At 57.4% G+C, this 24,238-nt stretch overlaps 1 protein-coding gene across 1 annotated transcript; it reads right to left on the bottom strand.

The window, feature by feature from the left end:
- Positions 1-5,763: 5,763 nt before the first annotated feature.
- TBC1D7 (TBC1 domain family member 7) lies at positions 5,764-23,745 on the bottom strand. Its single transcript, XM_075272057.1, has 8 exons — positions 23,658-23,745; positions 11,673-11,792; positions 11,515-11,595; positions 11,222-11,415; positions 7,967-8,104; positions 7,175-7,320; positions 6,471-6,600; positions 5,764-6,285 (listed from the first exon to the last, which is right to left on the bottom strand). The coding sequence occupies exons 2-8, from the start codon at positions 11,782-11,784 to the stop codon at positions 6,199-6,201; spliced, it is 888 nt and encodes a 295-aa protein (XP_075128158.1). The 5' UTR covers positions 11,785-11,792; positions 23,658-23,745; the 3' UTR covers positions 5,764-6,198.
- Positions 23,746-24,238: the final 493 nt, after the last annotated feature.

Here is a 24,238-nt window from a genome sequence, read left to right as displayed (position 1 = left end):
GTGGGTTTGTCGTCAGGAGGCAGGTAGTCTATCTCTGTGCCTGTCCTTGCATTCAGGTCTCCGCATATTAGTACTCTGCCTTTGGGTTGGAAGTGGACGGCTTCCCTTTGTAGGACCTCGTAAGTGTCGGTGTGGTGGTAGGGGGACCCTGGTGGGGGCATATATACTGCACAGAGATAGATGTCCTGCTGGCCGCTGAGGATGGAGCTGCTTATTTTTATCCATATGTGATTAGTTCCACGTTTGGTAGCTTTTACGTGTTCTTTGAGCTCCTCCTTGTACCATATTAGTATGCCTCCTGAGTGGCGGCCATGTTTGGTGGTCTTATTTTTCTGGGCGGGCACTGAGAATTCCTTGTAGCCCATGGGTGTTAGGGACTCGTCATCTGCCCGGGTCCATGTCTCTAGGAGGATTTGAATGTCTATGTTTTTTAGTCTGTCTATGAAGTCTGGATCTTTTGGGTTAGATCTATAGGCTGAGGCGTTCAGCCCTTGTATGTTCCAACTACTGATAGTTAGTGATTTCATCTTCAGTGTGTAAACCTTGTAATGAGCTGTCCTGCAGAGGACGGGCTGGGTTCTTGGTTGGTTGCAGTGTGGCCAGGTATTGGTTTATGTGCATTGCTGTTGTGGCCATTGTAGTGACCGCATGCTCTATTCTCTTTATTGTCTCTATGTTGGTGCTCTGGGTTGCTCTGGTTGGCTTTTTCTTGATAGGTGGCATCTTTGGGGGGTTCTGTCTTGGATATTGGCGGTTGTCGGGTATTATTTCCATGGTTCTTTGTCTTGTTTGTTGTCTAGGCCCGGGGGCTCTGTTGAGCACTAAGTCTTTGAATTCCTTCGCTAGGAGGCTGACGCCATGTTTATTGAGGTGTTTGTCATCATATAGGTGACGCTTATCTATGGAGGGGTGTTGTGCCAGGGTGATGCCTGATGTTTGTCTGATTCTGGTCGCCAGCTCTTTGTTGATCCCCATGATGGTAGCTTCAGAGATGTCTTCTGGTGGGAGCAGAGATGACAGGATGATACTACTGTCTGGGAACTGTTGCTTTGCTTTCTCTGCTAGTTGGACCAGTTGGCCCGCTGTCTGTTGGGGCTGGTCAGAGAGATCTTCTGTGCCTGTGTGTATGACAATGTGTTTCGGGGTAGTGAAGAAAGGCTTGCAAATGACGGTATTGGCTTTTTCAATGGTTGGGCTGTGGATTTTCTTGACTCTTTGCCGTGGGAAGAGCTTTCTTGTATTAATGTACTTGCCATTGGAGTCTATGATCAGGACTATATCTGGGTTTGAGGTTTTTGTTATAGTTTTCGTTGTTTGGGTTCTCTCTGGCTCTATGTCTGGGGTGATGGGCAGTTCTGGACTTTCTTGTGATGTGTGAGGCATTTCTGGCTTATTGATACCTTGATCAGAGACTGTTGTGTTTTCCTCCCCCTCTTCCTTAGATCTTATCTCTTGTGTCTGTAGTTTCAGGCCTGATAACTCTTCCTTTAGTTCTGTGATTTCTTGTAGGCATTGCGTCATTTTATCCCACAGCTTGACATTCTCTTGCTGGCAGGCTGCTATCTCTTTTCTCAGATTTGTGTTTTCCTGGATAAGTTTGTGGATGGCTTTTGTGTCGCCATTTATGCTGGGCAGTTCGTTGACATTACAATTTCTATTATAATTGTGTTTATAGATAGTAAAATCTCTCTCCAGCCGGGATACAGTCTCTGTGAGGGACTCTACTGAGAGGTGTGAGGAGTCGGGGGAGGGCTTGCTGGCTTGTGTACTGGCAGTGTTGGGGGATGTCCCGGGTAATTCACCTGAGTCAGTGGGTGATCCTGTGTCTGTGCCCCTTTTTAGTTGTGCCTGATTCTTGATTTCTGGGAATTTTTCTATATATTGGTGAAGCTTATCTTCTCTTCCTTGAATCATTAAAGTCCCATTATTAAAAATGGTTGTTGTGAGAATCACTTCGCCGGCCCCTTGTGGGTTTTTTATTCTGATTGTTATTTTGCCTGTATCCGCCTCTTCTGTTGTTGTACTCTTGTAGCAGTCACATATTGCATGTTGCCAGGCTCTTATATAATCGGTGTGCATAATGAGGTTAGTCATTCTTTGGTTTGATGTGTAATCAGCAAACAGGGTCTCAGCATGGGCTTTGAGGAGATCTTTCTTTGCATTTTTCTTTTCATTGGCACTCATGTTATCAGGGTATGTAATCTGTAGAGTGGCCTGCCCCCCGCTGTGTACAGAGACAGTGCTCTTCGCATAACAGTCAATGTCCTCATTCTCTGTGGCCATTTTCACACCTTCTGGGATGCCTGACACCCGGCTGTGCTGGGACCTTGTCCTAGGTTCTATGGAGCTCATACTAGGTTCATCTAAGAATTCCATATTATAATCTCCCAGGTTCCCAATATCTGAGGGTGTCCCCGATTTCCTTATTTCTGAGGGATAATCTACTTGTTTATGGGATTAGCCAAGTGATGGCCCTACCTTCTCTGTGGGATCCTGGGGTCAGATGTGATGTTCCTGTTGCATTCAGCCAGTCTGAGGTCTGTAGGAATCTTCTCTTGTATTTTAAAATCCTTTTTCTGTTCTTATTTCATTTTTCTCTTGGGATGTTTTTAGTCTCGCTTAGTTATGTCTTCCATGGAGCCGATATTTCCTGGTTTTCGTCTTGCAGGTAGCTCAATTACAAGGTTTTACTTTGATGAAAGTCAGGAGCTCATGGTGGGAGATGCTTACAGTTCAGTAGTCAGTGTTCAACAGTAAAATCCTGTCAGCGCTTCCTAATATCTAAATGTCTACAAGGGAAAAATCGGACATTTTGCCCAATACTGTGCCCTTCTGCAGGCGGGGTGAGACGGCCGTGGCGACAATGTGGAGGATATGCTGCGAGTCTTGTTTTTGCCCCATCAGCCCCTCACATTCCGGAAGACGTAATAAGAAACATTATTAGGAGTATTTTTGTTGCTAAGGGTTACGGTGAGACATTAGTAGCCGCCATTGCTTCTTGGCTGTAGGATGTCGCCCATGGGCACCGGACTCTCCCCGCACGTATCCCTGGGGGTCTCCCGCCCGCACCGTGCGCTGCTCATGTCCAGGGTGCTCAGGAACGACTTCATGGTCTGGAAGGAGATCCTTACATCTTACATCGGACAAGGTCACCAACGCAGGCCCGGACGCTCGGGTCTAAGAATTGTACACAGGCAGGGATCAGACATTAGTTCGGGGGTCTCCAGGGCACACTATTCTGTATAGTACGGGGGGGGGCGCCTCTTGGTCTGTATAATAAATGCACAAGTCTCCCGGTCTCTCTGTATTGTACATTGTCTCACCTGCTTATGGTAACACGAGGGGGGTTAATGTTTGGGTACAAGGGTGTAGGGATTACACAGGGTCAGCACTGTTACTGTTACTAATACGGTACTGAAGAGTTGTTAGGTCTTCAGCCATCTTGCTCTTTATCCTCCATCTTGTTCTATATCCTCCATCTTGTTCTACTGTATATCCTCCATCTTGCTCTATATCCTCCATCTTGTTCTGTATCCTCCATCTTGCTCTTTATCCTCCATCTTGCTCTTTATCCTCCATCTTGCTCTTTATCCTCCATCTTGCTCTATATCCTCCATCTTGTTCTATATCCTCCATCTTGTTCTATATCCTCCATCTTGCTCTTTATCCTCCATCTTGCTCTTTATCCTCCATCTTGTTCTACTGTATATCCTCCATCTTGCTCTTTATCCTCCATCTTGCTCTTTATCCTCCATCTTGTTCTATATCCTCCATCTTGTTCTGTATCCTCCATCTTGCTCTTTATCCTCCATCTTGTTCTGTATCCTCCATCTTGTTCTACTGTATATCCTCCATCTTGCTCTATATCCTCCATCTTGTTCTATATCCTCCATCTTGTTCTGTATCCTCCATCTTGTTCTATATCCTCCATCTTGTTCTGTATCCTCCATCTTGCTCTGTATCCTCCATCTTGTTCTGTATCCTCCATCTTGTTCTATATCCTCCATCTTGCTCTGTATCCTCCATCTTGTTCTGTATCCTCCATCTTGTTCTGTATACTCCATCTTGTTCTATATCCTCCATCTTGCTCTGTATCCTCCATCTTGTTCTGTATCCTCCATCTTGCTCTATATCCTCCATCTTGCTCTGTATCCTCCATCTTGTTCTGTATCCTCCATCTTGCTCTATATCCTCCATCTTGCTCTTTATCCTCCATCTTGCTCTTTATCCTCCATCTTGTTCTGTATCCTCCATCTTGCTCTTTATCCTCCATCTTGCTCTGTATCCTCCATCTTGTTCTATATCCTCCATCTTGCTCTGTATCCTCCATCTTGTTCTGTATCCTCCATCTTGTTCTGTATACTCCATCTTGTTCTATATCCTCCATCTTGCTCTGTATCCTCCATCTTGTTCTGTATCCTCCATCTTGCTCTATATCCTCCATCTTGCTCTGTATCCTCCATCTTGCTCTGTATCCTCCATCTTGTTCTGTATCCTCCATCTTGCTCTTTATCCTCCATCTTGTTCTGTATCCTCCATCTTGTTCTGTATCCTCCATCTTGCTCTGTATCCTCCATCTTGCTCTGTATCCTCCATCTTGTTCTGTATCCTCCATTATATAACACGTTGCTGCTCACATAGTTACCTCCAGACTTGCACTCCCGCTCTCTTATCTTATCTTACAATGTTCGCAGGTTTCTCATGTCCCGGATATAAGATATATAGTCGGTATGATCCGGGTGTAATCTCTTGTATTGTGCAGCGTCCGCTGACTATGACATATCCCAGGCCGCAGCCTCCATTATAGCGGGATGTGCTAATACTGTCATAAGGATAAAGTGGTGGACGCGGCCAATGATGTGTCACCTCATGGATTATATATGCGCATATTTATCATCTGTAGACGCCCATTCTGTACTCCGACCAATGAGAATTCATATTTCTATGTCATGTAGTTTGTTATTCTCCGACTGGCAAAAAGCCATTACTGCTCCGTATAAGCCGAAATAACATGTAATACAGATCAGAACACCGCGATATACGGGATCGGAGTGTCTGTGTGTCCTCCGAGCGCAAAACACATCTTTGATTGGGAAACCGACAGCAACCATTCCCGGGGTGATCCCCAAACAATACATACATAATACATATATACACACACATACATACATACACATATATAGACACACACACACAGGGACCCAGTCAGCGCTATATCCTCAGTTATCTGAACATCCCGCTCCCATCACCAGGACTTATCTGGAGCTGCCCCGGATCTCTGGAATACTTTACCCCGGACAGTCAGATTAATCCCCATCTACAGCGGCTCCCTCCATATCCGAATATCACATGGGTATAGTCAGACTCCTCCGCACACTACACTAATATGTCTTATCCTCTTCTGTCCATCCTCCTCTATCTCTCAGCCCCTGGTCCCTCCATCTAGAAGTTTCCCTGCACTTAGTATCTGTAAATTCCCAGGTCCCGGCTGGTGACGGCTCAGACCGCTCCAGTTATATCACCTTCTGTACTAACAGATGGCCGGCCCATTGTACCAAACAAGGCCAGAAACCATTCAAGGCTCATTGCCCATTGTAGACGTATTATAATGAGGGGGAGGGGTTTGCCCAATGTAATTAGTTTCCATAAATCATTAATATTAGATGAGCCGCAGCAGATTCTCCGACCTCTTTACACTGCGGGATTGCACCGTCTAAAGATTTCAGGTCCAGCTTAAAACTTTGTATAAAAACCAGACACGACAACAAGTCAATTGTTCGTGTATTGAGAAAATCTACAAACAGGTCAATAAATAGAAAGACGAGACGGGATCGGTCCAAAATAAGGAGGCGGGGACGGTCCATATACAGGAGGCGGGGACAGTCCATATACAGGAGGCGGGGACAGTCCATATACAGGAGGCCGGATCGGTCCATATACAGGAGGCGGGGGTCGGTCCATATACAGGAGGCCGGATCGGTCCATATACAGGAGGCGGGGATCGGTCCATATACAGGAGGCCGGATCGGTCCATATACAGGAGGTGGGGGTCGGTCCATATACAGGAGGCCGGATCGGTCCATATACAGGAGGTGGGGGTCGGTCCATATACAGGAGGCGGGGACAGCCCATATACAGGAGGCCGGATCAGTCCATATACAGGAGGCGGGGTCGGTCCATATACAGGTGGGGGAGGGGTCACACTGAATGTGCCGGGACACCGCAATGCTTGTGCCATAAATCTATCGCTTTGTTAACAATCGGGTCGGTGTTGTCCTCAGGAATCTACAAGAAAACATACAAGAGCCTTAAGAAACTTTCCTGTGAGCCTTTGCTGATATTTTAACCCCTTCCCGTCACCTGTCATAATAATCCAGCAGATGTCAGGACCTTAAACATGGCGGCGGCTCAGGAGGCGGGACTTACGGTGACATACAGTGAATGCTGGATCGGGCCAGATGGCGACTCACCTTCTCCAGAAACTCATTGATAGTCTGGGAATTATTCAGGGCCATCACTTTCATCTTGAAGGTCAGCAGGATCTCCACGGCCACAAATACGAGGATCTTACAGGATCCGCTCACCAGTTTGTCCCACACCCTGCAGATAAAACCAGTGAGGTGAGCGATGGCGGCAGATCGGACCTGTATGTACAGCATTAGACAATGGCAAGGACACATATACAGACCCGTACAGATCAGCGCCCAGTACTGTTATTACAGACAAGATGGCTGCCCTAGGTCGCTGTTATAGACAGAAGTCGTCTTCATTTCTACTAAATAACAACTACAATGAGGTCACTCCTAAGGGTTCAACCAAAAAACATGGAGTCTTGTCAGGGAGGTCTGTGCCGGCCCCAACCACAAGAAACAGGGAGACTTTCCATAGGTCTGACCCCACCAGGGCTAGGCCAGAGACCTGCAGAGCAGTATATACCTACCCCTACCACTGCAGAGGCAAAATGGCTGACAGACTCCGCCCCTGTACACTGGGAACCCTGTCCAGAAAACCCAGCCCATATATTGGCCAGATCACTATGTACAGGGGAGTGGAGCAGCAGGGGCGAGGTCACTGAGCCTTGTGGTCGGGGTCTCCTGACACTATTTGGTCGTCTCTACCTTCACCATCCAGAGACGGACAGACCAGGCCGGGCGTGCAGACAAACCTCTCTCACCTCTGCAGGCTGGACGGCGGCAGAGAACTAGCGAAACACTTCCGAAACCAGGAGTCATAGGGGAGCTTATCCAGAGCGCCGCAGGCCTTCAGGTGCGCCACCAGTCTGCCGTCTTCTAGAGTCAGGTACTGCTCAAACCCCTTCTGCTGCAAGAGCCAAATGTGAACAAAGCTGAACATACAGAAGCTGCACGGAGACAAGGGACCCGCCCTGACACGCGACTAGACGGAAAACAGTCAGCGGCCATCTGCTTGGACCAGAGTCGCCATACAGCCCGGGCTCAGGACGGGGGAGGGGGGTATATACTTCTGTGGAAAATGGAAAAAGGCTTCATCTTCACAAAAACGTAAACGGGGGAAGGAAAAATGGAAAACGAACATAAAAGCCGTTACAGAAAGGTTTCTGGGAAGTTTTTCTATAATTCAGGGATTATTTTTCCATTTTAACTCTTTTCTTTCTGGTTATTTTTAGGCATTCCCCTTCTGATGTCATTACAGGAAAAAAGGTAGAAAAAAGAAGTGAATAATAAAAAAAAAAAATGTATGTGCGTTCAAGTGAAGGAAGCCAAGAGATCCCGATAAATCTCCTCCAAGATGCGGCCAAGGCCGAGCTCGGCTCTAGACGGGCTGAGATTGTGGAGATTTCTCCGTGTTGGCCGCAGTTGGATTTCTGGGGGGGGGGCCTGAATCCTGAAGGGGGCAGTCACGTGTGGACAATCCCTTTAAGCCACCAGCAGCGTACAGAGATGATCACTATTACTAACCCGATCCTTACCCCCTCCCCCGCTCTTACCAGGCCCAGCTGGGAATCCCGAAACTTAGTATCTAAATGTTGCACAAAGGTCTTGGTGAGCCAATAACAGTCCACATCATCGTCCACCATCTCCTCCACGGCGTCGGCCACCGCCAAGAACAGCTCGTCCTCCGGATCCTGCATCGGTGAGACAAGGACACAAGTGGGTCAGATCCAGTGGCGTAACTAGGAATGGCGGGGCCCCGTGGCAAACTTTTGACATGGGGCCCCCCTCCCCAAACCGATGCCGAAGACCTCGACTGACCCCCTCCTCCGCACTCTATTATTTCCCTTAGTAAGCCCTGCACACAGTATTATCCCCAATAGTGTCCCCTGCACACAGTATTATCCCCAATAGTGTCCCCTGCACACAGTATTAACCCCTATAGTGTCCCCTGCACACAGTATTAACCCCTATAGTGTCCAATGCACACAGTATTATTAACCCCTAGTGTCCCCAGGCACACAGTATTAACCCCTATAGTGTCCAATGCACACACAGTATTATTAACCCCTATAGTGTCCAATGCACACACAGTATTAACGCCAATAGTGTCCAATGCACACAGTATTATTAACCCCTATAGTGTCCCCTGCACACACAGTATTAACCCCTAGTGTCCAATGCACACACAGTATTAACCCCTATAGTGGCCCCTGCACACAGTATTATCCCCAATAGTGTCCCCTGCACACAGTATTATCCCCAATAGTGTCCCCTGCACACAGTATTATCCCCAATAGTGTCCCCTGCACACAGTATTAACCCCTATAGTGTCCCCTGCACACAGTATTAACCCCTATAGTGTCCAATGCACACAGTATTATTAACCCCTAGTGTCCCCAGGCACACAGTATTAACCCCTATAGTGTCCAATGCACACACAGTATTAACGCCAATAGTGTCCAATGCACACAGTATTATTAACCCCTATAGTGTCCCCTGCACACACAGTATTAACCCCTAGTGTCCAATGCACACACAGTATTAACCCCTATAGTGGCCCCTGTACACAGTATTAACCCCTATAGTGTCCCCTGCACACAGTATTAACCCCTATAGTGTCCAATGCACACAGTATTATTAACCCCTATAGTGTCCAATGCACACACAGTATTATTAACCCCTATAGTGTCCAATGCACACACAGTATTATTAACCCCTATAGTGTCCAATGCACACACAGTATTATTAACCCCTAGTGTCCAATGCACACACAGTATTATTAACCCCTATAGTGTCCAATGCACACACAGTATTAACGCCAATAGTGTCCAATGCACACAGTATTATTAACCCCTATAGTGTCCAATGCACACACAGTATTATTAACCCCTAGTGTCCAATGCACACACAGTATTATTAACCCCTAGTGTCCAATGCACACACAGTATTATTAACCCCTATAGTGCCCCTGCACACACAGTATTATTAACCCCTATAGTGTCCCCTGGACACACAGTATTATTAACCCCTATAGTGCCCCTGGACACACAGTATTATTAACCCCTAGTGTCCAATGCACACACAGTATTATTAACCCCTAGTGTCCAATGCACACACAGTATTATTAACCCCTATAGTGCCCCTGCACACAGTATTATCCCCAATAGTGTCCAATGCACACACATTATTAACCCCTAGTGTCCAATGCACACACAGTATTATTAACCCCTATAGTGCCCCTGCACACACAGTATTAACCCCTATAGTGTCCAATGCACACACAGTATTAACGCCAATAGTGTCCCCTGCACACAGTATTATTAACCCCTATAGTGTCCAATGCACACACAGTATTATTAACCCCTATAGTGTCCCCTGGACACACAGTATTATTAACCCCTATAGTGCCCCTGCACACACAGTATTATTAACCCCTATAGTGTCCCCTGGACACACAGTATTATTAACCCCTATAGTGCCCCTGGACACACAGTATTATTAACCCCTATAGTGTCCAATGCACACACAGTATTATTAACCCCTATAGTGTCCCCTGGACACACAGTATTATTAACCCCTATAGTGCCCCTGCACACACAGTATTATTAACCCCTATAGTGTCCCCTGGACACACAGTATTATTAACCCCTATAGTGCCCCTGCACACACAGTATTATTAACCCCTATAGTGTCCCCTGGACACACAGTATTATTAACCCCTATAGTGCCCCTGGACACACAGTATTATTAACCCCTATAGTGTCCAATGTACACACAGTATTATCCCCCATAGTGTCCCCATATGTCCCACTGTGGACACCTATAAACATTTATTATACTCTGGGGTCTGAAAAGACCCCAGAGTATAATAATCGGAGACCCGGGGGATTAAAACCATTAAAAGAACAGAGACAGTTGCTTACCTGTTCCTGTCGGCTGTCCTGTCCGCTCTTGTCCAGCTTTAATGACGTCAGACGTCACATGACCCGGGAAGCTGGCCTGGGTCATGTGACGTCAGACACGAATGACGGAGGCCTGGCAGGATCGTGGAGAGGTAAGTAACACTGTTTTTTATGTTACCTTACCTCTCCGGTCCGCCGGTCATTATACTCGGGGGTCTGCAAAGACCCCCGAGTATAATGATAGCCTCTGTGGGCCCCGCGGTGTCACTTGCCGATCCCGGCCCAGCCAGGATCGGCAAGTGAATAGGGCCCGTAAAGGACTTAAAAAAAAACAAAAACGCAGCGGTAGCGGCTGTCACCGGGCCCCCTAATGGCCCGGGCCCTGTGGCAGCTGCTACTGCTGCTACCACGGTAGTTATGCCCCTGGTCAGATCAAGATAGAGCGGAGGACCCCACAGCAATGCCCCCGACCACACCCCGACACCCCCACCATCAGCTGAATACCAAGCACAGCGCCGCACATTGTCTAGTGGCTGAGCTTGGTATTGCAGCTCAGCCCCATTTAGTTGAATGGGACTGAGCTGTTGGTTAACCGTGTGATGGTCACCAACATATAAGTCTCGGGAAACCCCATAGGCTGGCGGAAACGCTGCAGCCACCCCACGTAAAAAAACGCAACGTCTTACATAAATATATTACTAACTATAGCGACAGAAACCCAAGTGATTTCCCTATAGATATAATGGAAGCAGAAAGTCCTCAGAGGAAAGCGGCAAGTAAGTGACTGAAGTAAGACAGGAGCACCTAAGGCTGCGACCAGTCCTAGAGACAGATGAGAAGGAGCCCTGAGGACCCCGACAAGGGGGCACCGACCCATCACCAGCCGGCCCCCTGACCCTCTCGCACCTCTGCAGAGAGAACCCTCTGGATCTTGGACAGTCTCCCGCTCTCCAGCAGGTTCATGTAGAGGAAGACGTGAGACTTGGGGGTGGCCTCATTGATGTAACGCATGACCTCCAGGGCGTGGTAGACGTCCTCGTACTGCTCCCTCCGGTACACCATCACCAGCAGGTGCGTCTCCTGGTGCGGGGGAAGGATCCCTGCGAAACACAGAAGTGACGTTACCGGAGCCATCCGACAATATGGCGGGTGCAGAGAGACATCAGTGTACTTGTAGTGTCCGCCGCAGACGCACGTACCAAGGAGAACTTTCCATACGAGAATCCTGTACATGGAGGGGAGGGGGAAGCGCTGACAGAAGGTGCAAAGCTTCTCCATATCTAAGGGCAGAACACAGCACACTGTAGGCTATATACTGTATATACACCGTATACAGGGACAAGACGCCACCCCTCACCCCAGCGCTCATCCTTCAGCAGGATCTCCAGGGATTTCTTCTCCTCCACACCACGAAATCCGACCTTCTCATAGTACACCGAGCGGAAGTTTCTCTGAGAATCCTCGGACATGGTTCACACTAGCAGAAAAGAAATAATACTGAAAACATTCTCCAGCAAATGGTGGCGGGGGGGGGGGGGAAGCAGGGAGGGGACGAGGGGCTGTAATGGGGGGACGAGGGGCTGTAATGGGGGGAGGGGGGATGTAATGGGGGGACGAGGGGCTGTAATGGGGGGGGGAGGGGACGAGGGGCTGTAATGGGGGGGGGGGAGGGGACAAGGGGCTGTAATGGGGGAGCAGGGAGGGGACGAGGGGCTGTAATGGGGGAGCAGGGAGGGGACGAGGGGCTGTAATGGGGGGGAGCAGGAAGGGGACGAGGGGCTGTAATGGGGGAGCAGGAAGGCAACGACGGGCTGTAATGGGGGAGCAGGAAGGGGACGACGGGCTGTAATGGGGGAGCAGGAAGGGGACGACAGGCTGTAATGGGGGGAGCAGGAAGGGGACGAGGGGCTGTAATGGGGGGAGCAGGAAGGGGACGAGGGGCTGTAATGGGGGAGCAGGAAGGGGACGAGGGGCTGTAATGGGGAGGAGCAGGGAGGGGACGAGGGGCTGTAATGGGGGAGCAGGAAGATGACGAGGGGCTGTAATGGGGAGGAGCAGGGAGGGGACGAGGGGCTGTAATGGGGGGAGGGGGGGCTGTAATGGGGGGAGGGGGGCTGAGGGGCTGTAATGGGGGGACAAGGGGCTGTAATGGGGGGAGCAGGAAGGAGACGAGGGGCTGTAATGGGGGGGGGGATGAGGGGCTGTAATGGGGGGGGGGATGAGGGGCTGTAATGGGGGGGGAGGGGACAAGGGGCTGTAATGGGGGAGCAGGGAGGGGACGAGGGGCTGTAATGGGGAGGAGCAGGAAGGAGACGAGGGGCTGTAATGGGGGAGCAGGAAGGGGACGAGGGGCTGTAATGGGGGGGGGATGAGGGGCTGTAATGGGGGGGGGACGAGGGGCTGTAATGGGGGGAGCAGGGAGGGGACGAGGGGCTGTAATGGGGGGGAGCAGGGAGGGGAAGAGGGGCTGTAATGGGGGGGAGCAGGGAGGGGAAGAGGGGCTGTAATGGGGGGAGCAGGAAGGAGACGAGGGGCTGTAATGGGGGGGCAGGGAGGAGACGAGGGGCTGTAATGGGGGGAACGAGGGGCTGTAATGGGGGGAGCAGGGAGGGGAAGAGGGGCTGTAATGGGGGGGAGCAGGGAGGAGACGAGGGGCTGTAATGGGGGGAGCAGGGAGGGTAAGAGGGGCTGTAATGGGGGGAGCAGGAAGGAGACGAGGGGCTGTAATGGGGGAGCAGGAAGGGGACGAGGGGCTGTAATGGGGGGAACGAGGGGCTGTAATGGGGGGAACGAGGGGCTGTAATGGGGGGAGCAGGGAGGGGAAGAGGGGCTGTAATGGGGGGAGCAGGGAGGGGAAGAGGGGCTGTAATGGGGGGAGCAGGAAGGAGACGAGGGGCTGTAATGGGGGAGCAGGAAGGGGACGAGGGGCTGTAATGGGGGGAGCAGGAAGGGGACGAGGGGCTGTAATGGGGGGACGAGGGGCTGTAATGGGGGGAGCAGGGAGGGGAAGAGGGGCTGTAATGGGGGGAGCAGGGAGGGGACGAGGGGCTGTAATGGGGGGAGCAGGGAGGGGACGAGGGGCTGTAATGGGGGGAGCAGGGAGGGGACGAGGGGCTGTAATGGGGGGAGCAGGGAGGGGACGAGGGGCTGTAATGGGGGAGCAGGAAGGGGACGAGGGGCTGTAATGGGGGAGCAGGAAGGGGACGAGGGGCTGTAATGGGGGGAGCAGGGAGGGGAAGAGGGGCTGTAATGGGGGAGCAGGAAGGGGACGAGGGGCTGTAATGGGGGGAACGAGGGGCTGTAATGGGGGGAGCAGGGAGGGGAAGAGGGGCTGTAATGGGGGGAGCAGGAAGGAGACGAGGGGCTGTAATGGGGGAGCAGGAAGGGGACGAGGGGCTGTAATGGGGGGAGCAGGAAGGGGACGAGGGGCTGTAATGGGGGGACGAGGGGCTGTAATGGGGGGAGCAGGAAGGAGACGAGGGGCTGTAATGGGGGGAGCAGGAAGGGGACGAGGGGCTGTAATGGGGGGACGAGGGGCTGTAATGGGGGGAGCAGGGAGGGGAAGAGGGGCTGTAATGGGGGGAGCAGGGAGGGGACGAGGGGCTGTAATGGGGGGAGCAGGGAGGGGACGAGGGGCTGTAATGGGGGAGCAGGAAGGTGACGAGGGGCTGTAATGGGGGGAGCAGGGAGGGGAAGAGGGGCTGTAATGGGGGGAGCAGGGAGGGGAAGAGGGGCTGTAATGGGGGGAGCAGGGAGGGGACGAGGGGCTGTAATGGGGGGAGCAGGGAGGAGACGAGGGGCTGTAATGGGGGAGCAGGGAGGGGACGAGGGGCTGTAATGGGGGGAGCAGGACAGGGGAACGAGGGGCTGTAATGGGGGGAGCAGGACAGGGGAACGAGGGGCTGTAATGGGGGGAGCAGGACAGGTGGACGATGGGCTGTAATGGGGGGAGCAGGAAGGAGACGAGGGGCTGTAATGGAGGAGCAGGAAGGAGACGAGGGGCTGTAATGGGGGGGGCAGGGAGGAGACGAGGGGCTGTAATGGGGGGGCAGGGAGGAGACGAGGGGCTGTAATGGGGGGAGCAGGACAGGGGGACGAGGGGCTGTAATGGGGGGAGCAGGAAGGAGACGAGGGGCTGTAATGGGGGGGGCAGGGAGGAGACGAGGGGCTGTAATGGGGGGGGCAGGGAGGGGACGAGGGGCTGTAATGGGGGGGGCAGGGAGGGGACGAGGGGCTGTAATGGGGGGAGCAGGGAGGGGACGAGGGGCTGTAATGGGGGGAGCAGGGAGGGGACGAGGGGCTGTAATGGGGGGAGCAGGAAGGGGACGAGGGGCTGTAATGGGGGGAGCAGGACAGGGGAACGAGGGGCTGTAATGGGGGGATCAGGACAGGGGACGAGGGGCTGTAATGGGGGGAGCAGGACAGGGGAACGAGGGGCTGTAATGGGGGGAGCAGGAAGGGGACGAGGGGCTGTAATGGGGGGAGCAGGACAGGGGGACGAGGGGCTGTAATGGGGGGAGCAGGACAGGGGAACGAGGGGCTGTAATGGGGGGAGCAGAACAGGTAGACGACGGGCTGTAATGGGGGGAGCAGGAAGGAGACGAGGGGCTGTAATGGGGGAGCAGGACAGGGGAACGAGAGGCTGTAATGGGGGGGCAGGGAGGGGACGAGGGGCTGTAATGGGGGGAGCAGGAAGGGGACGAGGGGCTGAAATGGGGGGAGCAGGAAGGAGACGAGGGGCTGAAATGGGGGGGGGCAGGGAGGAGACGAGGGGCTGTAATGGGGGGGGGGGCAGGGAGGAGACGAGGGGCTGTAATGGGGGGGGCAGGGAGGAGACGAGGGGCTGTAATGGGGGGGGCAGGGAGGGGACGAGGGGCTGTAATGGGGGGAGCAGGAAGGAGACGAGGGGCTGAAATGGGGGGAGCAGGAAGGAGACAAGGGGCTGTAATGGGGGGGCAGGGAGGGGACGAGGGGCTGTAATGGGGGAGCAGGACAGGGGGACGAGGGGCTGTAATGGGGGGAGCAGGAAGGGGACGAGGGGCTGTAATGGGGGAGCAGGACAGGGGGACGAGGGGCTGTAATGGGGGGGGCAGGGAGGGGACGAGGGGCTGTAATGGGGGAGCAGGACAGGGGGACGAGGGGCTGTAATGGGGGAGCAGGAAGGGGACGAGGGGCTGAAATGGGGGAGCAGGACAGGGGGACGAGGGGCTGTAATGGGGGAGCAGGACAGGGGGACGAGGGGCTGTAATGGGGGAGCAGGGAGGGGACGAGGGGCTGTAATGGGGGAGCAGGGAGGGGACGAGGGGCTGTAATGGGGGGAGCAGGGAGGGGACGAGGGGCTGTAATGGGGGGGCAGGGAGGAGACGAGGGGCTGTAATGGGGGAGCAGGAAGGTGACGAGGGGCTGTAATGGGGGGAGCAGGACAGGGGAACGAGGGGCTGTAATGGGGGAGCAGGAAGGGGACGAGGGCTGTAATGGGGGAGCAGGGAGGGGACGAGGGGCTGTAATGGGGGAGCAGGGGGGGACGACGGGCTGTAATGGGGGAGCAGGGAGGGGACGAGGGGCTGTAATGGGGGAGCAGGACAGGGGGATGAGGGGCTGTAATGGGGGGGGGATGAGGGGCTGTAATGTGTGTGTGTGGGGGGGGGGACAGCAGGCTGTAACATGGGGGGAGCAGGAAGGAGACGAGGGGCTGTAATGGGGGGAGCAGGAAGGAGACGAGGGGCTGAAATGGGGGGGGATGAGGGGCTGTAATGGGGGAGCAGGAAGGGGACGAGGGGCTGTAATGGGGGGAGGGGGGGATGAGGGGCTGTAATGGGGGGAGCAGGAAGGAGACGAGGGGCTGTAATGGGGGAGCAGGAAGGGGACGAGGGGCTGTAATGGGGGGAACGAGGGGCTGTAATGGGGGGAGCAGGGAGGGGAAGAGGGGCTGTAATGGGGGGAGCAGGGAGGGGAAGAGGGGCTGTAATGGGGGGAGCAGGGAGGGGAAGAGGGGCTGTAATGGGGGGAGCAGGAAGGAGACGAGGGGCTGTAATGGGGGAGCAGGAAGGGGACGAGGGGCTGTAATGGGGGGAGCAGGAAGGGGACGAGGGGCTGTAATGGGGGGACGAGGGGCTGTAATGGGGGGAGCAGGGAGGGGAAGAGGGGCTGTAATGGGGGGAGCAGGGAGGGGACGAGGGGCTGTAATGGGGGAGCAGGAAGGGGACGAGGGGCTGTAATGGGGGGAACGAGGGGCTGTAATGGGGGGAGCAGGGAGGGGAAGAGGGGCTGTAATGGGGGAGCAGGAAGGGGACGAGGGGCTGTAATGGGGGGAGCAGGGAGGGGAAGAGGGGCTGTAATGGGGGAGCAGGAAGGGGACGAGGGGCTGTAATGGGGGGAACGAGGGGCTGTAATGGGGGGAGCAGGGAGGGGAAGAGGGGCTGTAATGGGGGGAGCAGGAAGGAGACGAGGGGCTGTAATGGGGGAGCAGGAAGGGGACGAGGGGCTGTAATGGGGGGAGCAGGAAGGGGACGAGGGGCTGTAATGGGGGGACGAGGGGCTGTAATGGGGGGAGCAGGGAGGGGAAGAGGGGCTGTAATGGGGGGAGCAGGGAGGGGACGAGGGGCTGTAATGGGGGGAGCAGGGAGGGGACGAGGGGCTGTAATGGGGGGAGGAGGGAGGGGACGAGGGGCTGTAATGGGGGAGCAGGAAGGGGACGAGGGGCTGTAATGGGGGGGAGCAGGGAGGGGACGAGGGGCTGTAATGGGGGGGAGCAGGGAGGGGACGAGGGGCTGTAATGGGGGAGCAGGAAGGTGACGAGGGGCTGTAATGGGGGGAGCAGGAAGGGGACGAGGGGCTGTAATGGGGGGAGCAGGGAGGGGAAGAGGGGCTGTAATGGGGGGAGCAGGGAGGGGACGAGGGGCTGTAATGGGGGGAGCAGGGAGGGGACGAGGGGCTGTAATGGGGGGAGCAGGGAGGGGACGAGGGGCTGTAATGGGGGGAGCAGGGAGGAGACTAGGGGCTGTAATGGGGGAGCAGGAAGGTGACGAGGGGCTGTAATGGGGGGAGCAGGGAGGGGACGAGGGGCTGTAATGGGGGAGCAGGACAGGGGGACGAGGGGCTGTAATGGGGGGGGCAGGGAGGGGACGAGGGGCTGTAATGGGGGAGCAGGACAGGGGGACGACGGGCTGTAATGGGGGAGCAGGGAGGGGACGAGGGGCTGTAATGGGGGAGCAGGAAGGTGACGAGGGGCTGTAATGGGGGGAGCAGGAAGGGGACGAGGGGCTGTAATGGGGGGAGCAGGACAGGGGAACGAGGGGCTGTAATGGGGGGAGCAGGACAGGGGGACGAGGGGCTGTAATGGGGGGAGCAGGACAGGGGAACGAGGGGCTGTAATGGGGGGAGCAGAACAGGTAGACGACGGGCTGTAATGGGGGGAGCAGGAAGGAGACGAGGGGCTGTAATGGGGGGGCAGGGAGGAGACGAGGGGCTGTAATGGGGGGGCAGGGAGGGGACGAGGGGCTGTAATGGGGGGAGCAGGAAGGGGACGAGGGGCTGAAATGGGGGGAGCAGGAAGGAGACGAGGGGCTGTAATGGGGGGGGCAGGGAGGAGACGAGGGGCTGTAATGGGGGGGGGGCAGGGAGGAGACGAGGGGCTGTAATGGGGGGGGCAGGGAGGGGACGAGGGGCTGTAATGGGGGAGCAGGAAGGGGACGAGGGGCTGTAATGGGGGAGCAGGGAGGGGACGAGGGGCTGTAATGGGGGGAGCAGGACAGGGGGACGAGGGGCTGTAATGGGGGGGGCAGGGAGGGGACGAGGGGCTGTAATGGGGGAGCAGGACAGGGGGACGAGGGGCTGTAATGGGGGGGGGCAGGGAGGGGACGAGGGGCTGTAATGGGGGAGCAGGACAGGGGGACGAGGGGCTGTAATGGGGGGAGCAGGAAGGGGACGAGGGGCTGAAATGGGGGAGCAGGACAGGGGGACGAGGGGCTGTAATGGGGGAGCAGGACAGGGGGACGAGGGGCTGTAATGGGGGAGCAGGACAGGGGGACGAGGGGCTGTAATGGGGGAGCAGGGAGGGGACGAGGGGCTGTAATGGGGGGAGCAGGGAGGGGACGAGGGGCTGTAATGGGGGGGCAGGGAGGAGACGAGGGGCTGTAATGGGGGAGCAGGAAGGTGACGAGGGGCTGTAATGGGGGGAGCAGGAAGGGGACGAGGGGCTGAAATGGGGGAGCAGGACAGGGGGACGAGGGGCTGTAATGGGGGAGCAGGACAGGGGGACGAGGGGCTGTAATGGGGGAGCAGGACAGGGGGACGAGGGGCTGTAATGGGGGAGCAGGACAGGGGGACGAGGGGCTGTAATGGGGGGAGCAGGGGGGGACGACGGGCTGTAATGGGGGAGCAGGGAGGGGACGAGGGGCTGTAATGGGGGGAGCAGGACAGGGGGACGAGGGGCTGTAATGGGGGAGCAGGGAGGGGACGAGGGGCTGTAATGGGGGAGCAGGGGGGGACGACGGGCTGTAATGGGGGAGCAGGGAGGGGACGAGGGGCTGTAATGGGGGAGCAGGACAGGGGGACGAGGGGCTGTAATGGGGGAGCAGGACAGGGGGACGAGGGGCTGTAATGGGGGAGCAGGACAGGGGGACGAGGGGCTGTAATGGGGGAGCAGGAAGGGGACGAGGGGCTGAAATGGGGGGGGGATGAGGGGCTGTAATGGGGGAGCAGGAAGGGGACGAGGGGCTGTAATGGGGGGAGGGGGGGATGAGGGGCTGTAATGGGGGAGCAGGGAGGGGACGAGGGGCTGTAATGGGGGGAGCAGGGAGGGGACGAGGGGCTGTAATGGGGGGAGCAGGGAGGGGACGAGGGGCTGTAATGGGGGGGAGCAGGGAGGGGAAGAGGGGCTGTAATGGGGGGAGCAGGAAGGAGACGAGGGGCTGTAATGGGGGGAGCAGGGGGGACGAGGGGCTGTAATGGGGGAGCAGGAAGGGGACGAGGGGCTGTAATGGGGGGGAGCAGGGAGGAGACGAGGGGCTGTAATGGGGGGAGCAGGGAGGGTAAGAGGGGCTGTAATGGGGGGAGCAGGAAGGAGACGAGGGGCTGTAATGGGGGAGCAGGAAGGGGACGAGGGGCTGTAATGGGGGGAACGAGGGGCTGTAATGGGGGGAGCAGGGAGGGGAAGAGGGGCTGTAATGGGGGGAGCAGGGAGGGGAAGAGGGGCTGTAATGGGGGGAGCAGGGAGGGGAAGAGGGGCTGTAATGGGGGGAGCAGGAAGGAGACGAGGGGCTGTAATGGGGGAGCAGGAAGGGGACGAGGGGCTGTAATGGGGGGAGCAGGAAGGGGACGAGGGGCTGTAATGGGGGGACGAGGGGCTGTAATGGGGGGAGCAGGGAGGGGAAGAGGGGCTGTAATGGGGGGAGCAGGGAGGGGACGAGGGGCTGTAATGGGGGGAGCAGGGAGGGGACGAGGGGCTGTAATGGGGGGAGCAGGGAGGGGACGAGGGGCTGTAATGGGGGAGCAGGAAGGGGACGAGGGGCTGTAATGGGGGAGCAGGAAGGGGACGAGGGGCTGTAATGGGGGGAGCAGGGAGGGGAAGAGGGGCTGTAATGGGGGAGCAGGAAGGGGACGAGGGGCTGTAATGGGGGGAACGAGGGGCTGTAATGGGGGGAGCAGGGAGGGGAAGAGGGGCTGTAATGGGGGGAGCAGGGAGGGGAAGAGGGGCTGTAATGGGGGGAGCAGGAAGGAGACGAGGGGCTGTAATGGGGGAGCAGGAAGGGGACGAGGGGCTGTAATGGGGGGAGCAGGAAGGGGACGAGGGGCTGTAATGGGGGGACGAGGGGCTGTAATGGGGGGAGCAGGGAGGGGACGAGGGGCTGTAATGGGGGGAGCAGGGAGGGGACGAGGGGCTGTAATGGGGGGAGCAGGGAGGGGACGAGGGGCTGTAATGGGGGGAGCAGGGAGGGGACGAGGGGCTGTAATGGGGGGAGCAGGGAGGGGACGAGGGGCTGTAATGGGGGAGCAGGAAGGGGACGAGGGGCTGTAATGGGGGGGAGCAGGGAGGGGACGAGGGGCTGTAATGGGGGGGAGCAGGGAGGGGACGAGGGGCTGTAATGGGGGAGCAGGAAGGTGACGAGGGGCTGTAATGGGGGGAGCAGGAAGGGGACGAGGGGCTGTAATGGGGGGAGCAGGGAGGGGAAGAGGGGCTGTAATGGGGGGAGCAGGGAGGGGACGAGGGGCTGTAATGGGGGGAGCAGGGAGGGGACGAGGGGCTGTAATGGGGGGAGCAGGGAGGAGACTAGGGGCTGTAATGGGGGAGCAGAAAGGTGACGAGGGGCTGTAATGGGGGGAGCAGGGAGGGGACGAGGGGCTGTAATGGGGGGAGCAGGACAGGGGAACGAGGGGCTGTAATGGGGGGAGCAGGACAGGGGAACGAGGGGCTGTAATGGGGGGAGCAGGACAGGGGAACGAGGGGCTGTAATGGGGGGAGCAGGACAGGTGGACGACGGGCTGTAATGGGGGGAGCAGGAAGGAGACGAGGGGCTGTAATGGGGGAGCAGGAAGGAGACGAGGGGCTGTAATGGGGGGGGCAGGGAGGAGACGAGGGGCTGTAATGGGGGGGGCAGGGAGGAGACGAGGGGCTGTAATGGGGGGAGCAGGACAGGGGGACGAGGGGCTGTAATGGGGGGAGCAGGAAGGAGACGAGGGGCTGTAATGGGGGGGGCAGGGAGGGGAAGAGGGGCTGTAATGGGGGGGGCAGGGAGGGGACGAGGGGCTGTAATGGGGGGAGCAGGGAGGGGGACGAGGGGCTGTAATGGGGGGAGCAGGGAGGGGACGAGGGGCTGTAATGGGGGGGCAGGGAGGAGACGAGGGGCTGTAATGGGGGAGCAGGAAGGTGACGAGGGGCTGTAATGGGGGGAGCAGGACAGGGGGACGACGGGCTGTAATGGGGGGAGCAGGGAGGGGACGAGGGGCTGTAATGGGGGGAGCAGGAAGGGGACGAGGGGCTGTAATGGGGGGAGCAGGACAGGGGAACGAGGGCTGTAATGGGGGGAGCAGGACAGGGGAACGAGGGGCTGTAATGGGGGAGCAGGACAGGGGGACGAGGGGCTGTAATGGGGGGAGCAGGACAGGGGAACGAGGGGCTGTAATGGGGGGAGCAGGGAGGGGACGAGGGGCTGTAATGGGGGGAGCAGGGAGGGGACGAGGGGCTGTAATGGGGGAGCAGGGAGGGGACGAGGGGCTGTAATGGGGGGAGCAGGGAGGGGACGAGGGGCTGTAATGGGGGGAGCAGGGAGGGGACGAGGGGCTGTAATGGGGGGAGCAGGGAGGGGACGAGGGGCTGTAATGGGGGGAGCAGGGAGGAGACGAGGGGCTGTAATGGGGGAGCAGGAAGGTGACGAGGGGCTGTAATGGGGGGAGCAGGAAGGGGACGAGGGGCTGTAATGGGGGGAGCAGGACAGGGGAACGAGGGGCTGTAATGGGGGGAGCAGGACAGGGGGACGAGGGGCTGTAATGGGGGGAGCAGGACAGGGGAACGAGGGGCTGTAATGGGGGGAGCAGAACAGGTAGACGACGGGCTGTAATGGGGGAGCAGGAAGGAGACGAGGGGCTGTAATGGGGGGGCAGGGAGGAGACGAGGGCTGTAATGGGGGGGCAGGGAGGGGACGAGGGGCTGTAATGGGGGGAGCAGGGAGGAGACGAGGGGCTGTAATGGGGGAGCAGGAAGGTGACGAGGGGCTGTAATGGGGGGAGCAGGAAGGGGACGAGGGGCTGTAATGGGGGGAGCAGGACAGGGGAACGAGGGGCTGTAATGGGGGGGAGCAGGACAGGGGGACGAGGGGCTGTAATGGGGGGAGCAGGACAGGGGAACGAGGGGCTGTAATGGGGGGAGCAGAACAGGTAGACGACGGGCTGTAATGGGGGAGCAGGAAGGAGACGAGGGGCTGTAATGGGGGGGGCAGGGAGGAGACGAGGGGCTGTAATGGGGGGGCAGGGAGGGGACGAGGGGCTGTAATGGGGGGGAGCAGGAAGGGACGAGGGGCTGAAATGGGGGAGGCAGGAAGGAGACGAGGGGCTGTAATGGGGGGGGCAGGGAGGAGACGAGGGGCTGTAATGGGGGGGGGCAGGGAGGAGACGAGGGGCTGTAATGGGGGGGCAGGGAGGGGACGAGGGGCTGTAATGGGGGGAGCAGGAAGGAGACGAGGGGCTGAAATGGGGGGAGCAGGAAGGAGACAAGGGGCTGTAATGGGGGGGCAGGAGGGGACGAGGGGCTGTAATGGGGGAGCAGGAAGGGGACGAGGGGCTGTAATGGGGAGCAGGGAGGGGACGAGGGGCTGTAATGGGGGGAGCAGGACAGGGGGACGAGGGGCTGTAATGGGGGGGGCAGGGAGGGACGAGGGGCTGTAATGGGGGAGCAGGACAGGGGGACGAGGACTGTAATGGGGGGGGCAGGGAGGGGACGAGGGGCTGTAATGGGGGAGCAGGACAGGGGGACGAGGGGCTGTAATGGGGGGGCAGGAGGAGACGAGGGGCTGTAATGGGGGGGGCAGGAAGGGGACGAGGGGCTGAAATGGGGGAGCAGGACAGGGGGACGAGGGCTGTAATGGGGGAGCAGGACAGGGGGACGAGGGGCTGTAATGGGGGAGCAGGACAGGGGGACGAGGGGCTGTAATGGGGGAGCAGGGAGGGGACGAGGGGCTGTAATGGGGGGGAGCAGGGAGGGGACGAGGGGCTGTAATGGGGGGCAGGGAGGAGACGAGGGGCTGTAATGGGGGAGCAGGAAGGTGACGAGGGGCTGTAATGGGGGGAGCAGGAAGGGGACGAGGGGCTGAAATGGGGGAGCAGGACAGGGGGACGAGGGGCTGTAATGGGGGAGCAGGACAGGGGGACGAGGGGCTGTAATGGGGGAGCAGGACAGGGGACGAGGGGCTGTAATGGGGGAGCAGGGAGGGGGACGAGGGGCTGTAATGGGGGAGCAGGGAGGGGACGAGGGGCTGTAATGGGGAGCAGGGGGGGACGACGGGCTGTAATGGGGGAGCAGGGAGGGGACGAGGGGCTGTAATGGGGGAGCAGGACAGGGGGACGAGGGGCTGTAATGGGGGGAGCAGGACAGGGGGACGAGGGGCTGTAATGGGGGAGCAGGACAGGGGGACGAGGGGCTGTAATGGGGGGAGCAGGACAGGGGGACGAGGGGCTGTAATGGGGGAGCAGGACAGGGGGACGAGGGGCTGTAATGGGGGAGCAGGACAGGGGGACGAGGGGCTGTAATGGGGGGAGCAGGACAGGGGGATAACTTCTTGTGATTTGGGAACTCTGACATGAGACAAGAAGCCGCTGCTCAGACTACTAGTGCACATGACAGACTCACTATCAGGAGGACATGGAGGTCCCGGCGGCCGCTCTGGTCTCCCCTCTGGTCTCGGCTCCTGCAGCCTTAGTGGTGGCCAGTATGTGGCTGTTCCTGGCTGTTATGATGTCATGGGAAGGGGTGGAGCTTATCAGGGGAGGGGCGGGGTTTACAGTTGAGCTCAAAAACAGGAAGTAGAAACAGAACATGTGGAGGGAGACGTAGTTACATGGGACTGCTGGGAGGGGAGCGACGTAGTTACATGGGACTGCTGGGAGGGGAGCGACGTAGTTACATGGGACTGCGGGGAGGGGAGCGATGTAGTTACGTGGGACTGCTGGGAGGGGAGCGACGTAGTTACATGGGACTGCGGGGAGGGGAGCGATGTAGTTACGTGGGACTGCGGGGAGGGGAGCGACGTAGTTACATGGGACTGCGGGGAGGGGAGCGATGTAGTTACATGGGACTGCGGGGAGGGGAGCGACATAGTTACATGGGACTGCGGGGAGGGGAGCGACGTAGTTACATGGGACTGCGGGGAGGGGAGCGACGTAGTTACATGGGACTGCTGGGAGGGGAGCGACGTAGTTACATGGGACTGC

The sequence above is a fragment of the Leptodactylus fuscus genome, chromosome 4 (genome assembly GCF_031893055.1).
Source record: "Leptodactylus fuscus isolate aLepFus1 chromosome 4, aLepFus1.hap2, whole genome shotgun sequence".
In the NCBI taxonomy this organism is placed as follows: Eukaryota; Metazoa; Chordata; class Amphibia; order Anura; family Leptodactylidae; genus Leptodactylus; species Leptodactylus fuscus.
This window is presented reverse-complemented; position numbering and strand designations above follow the sequence as displayed.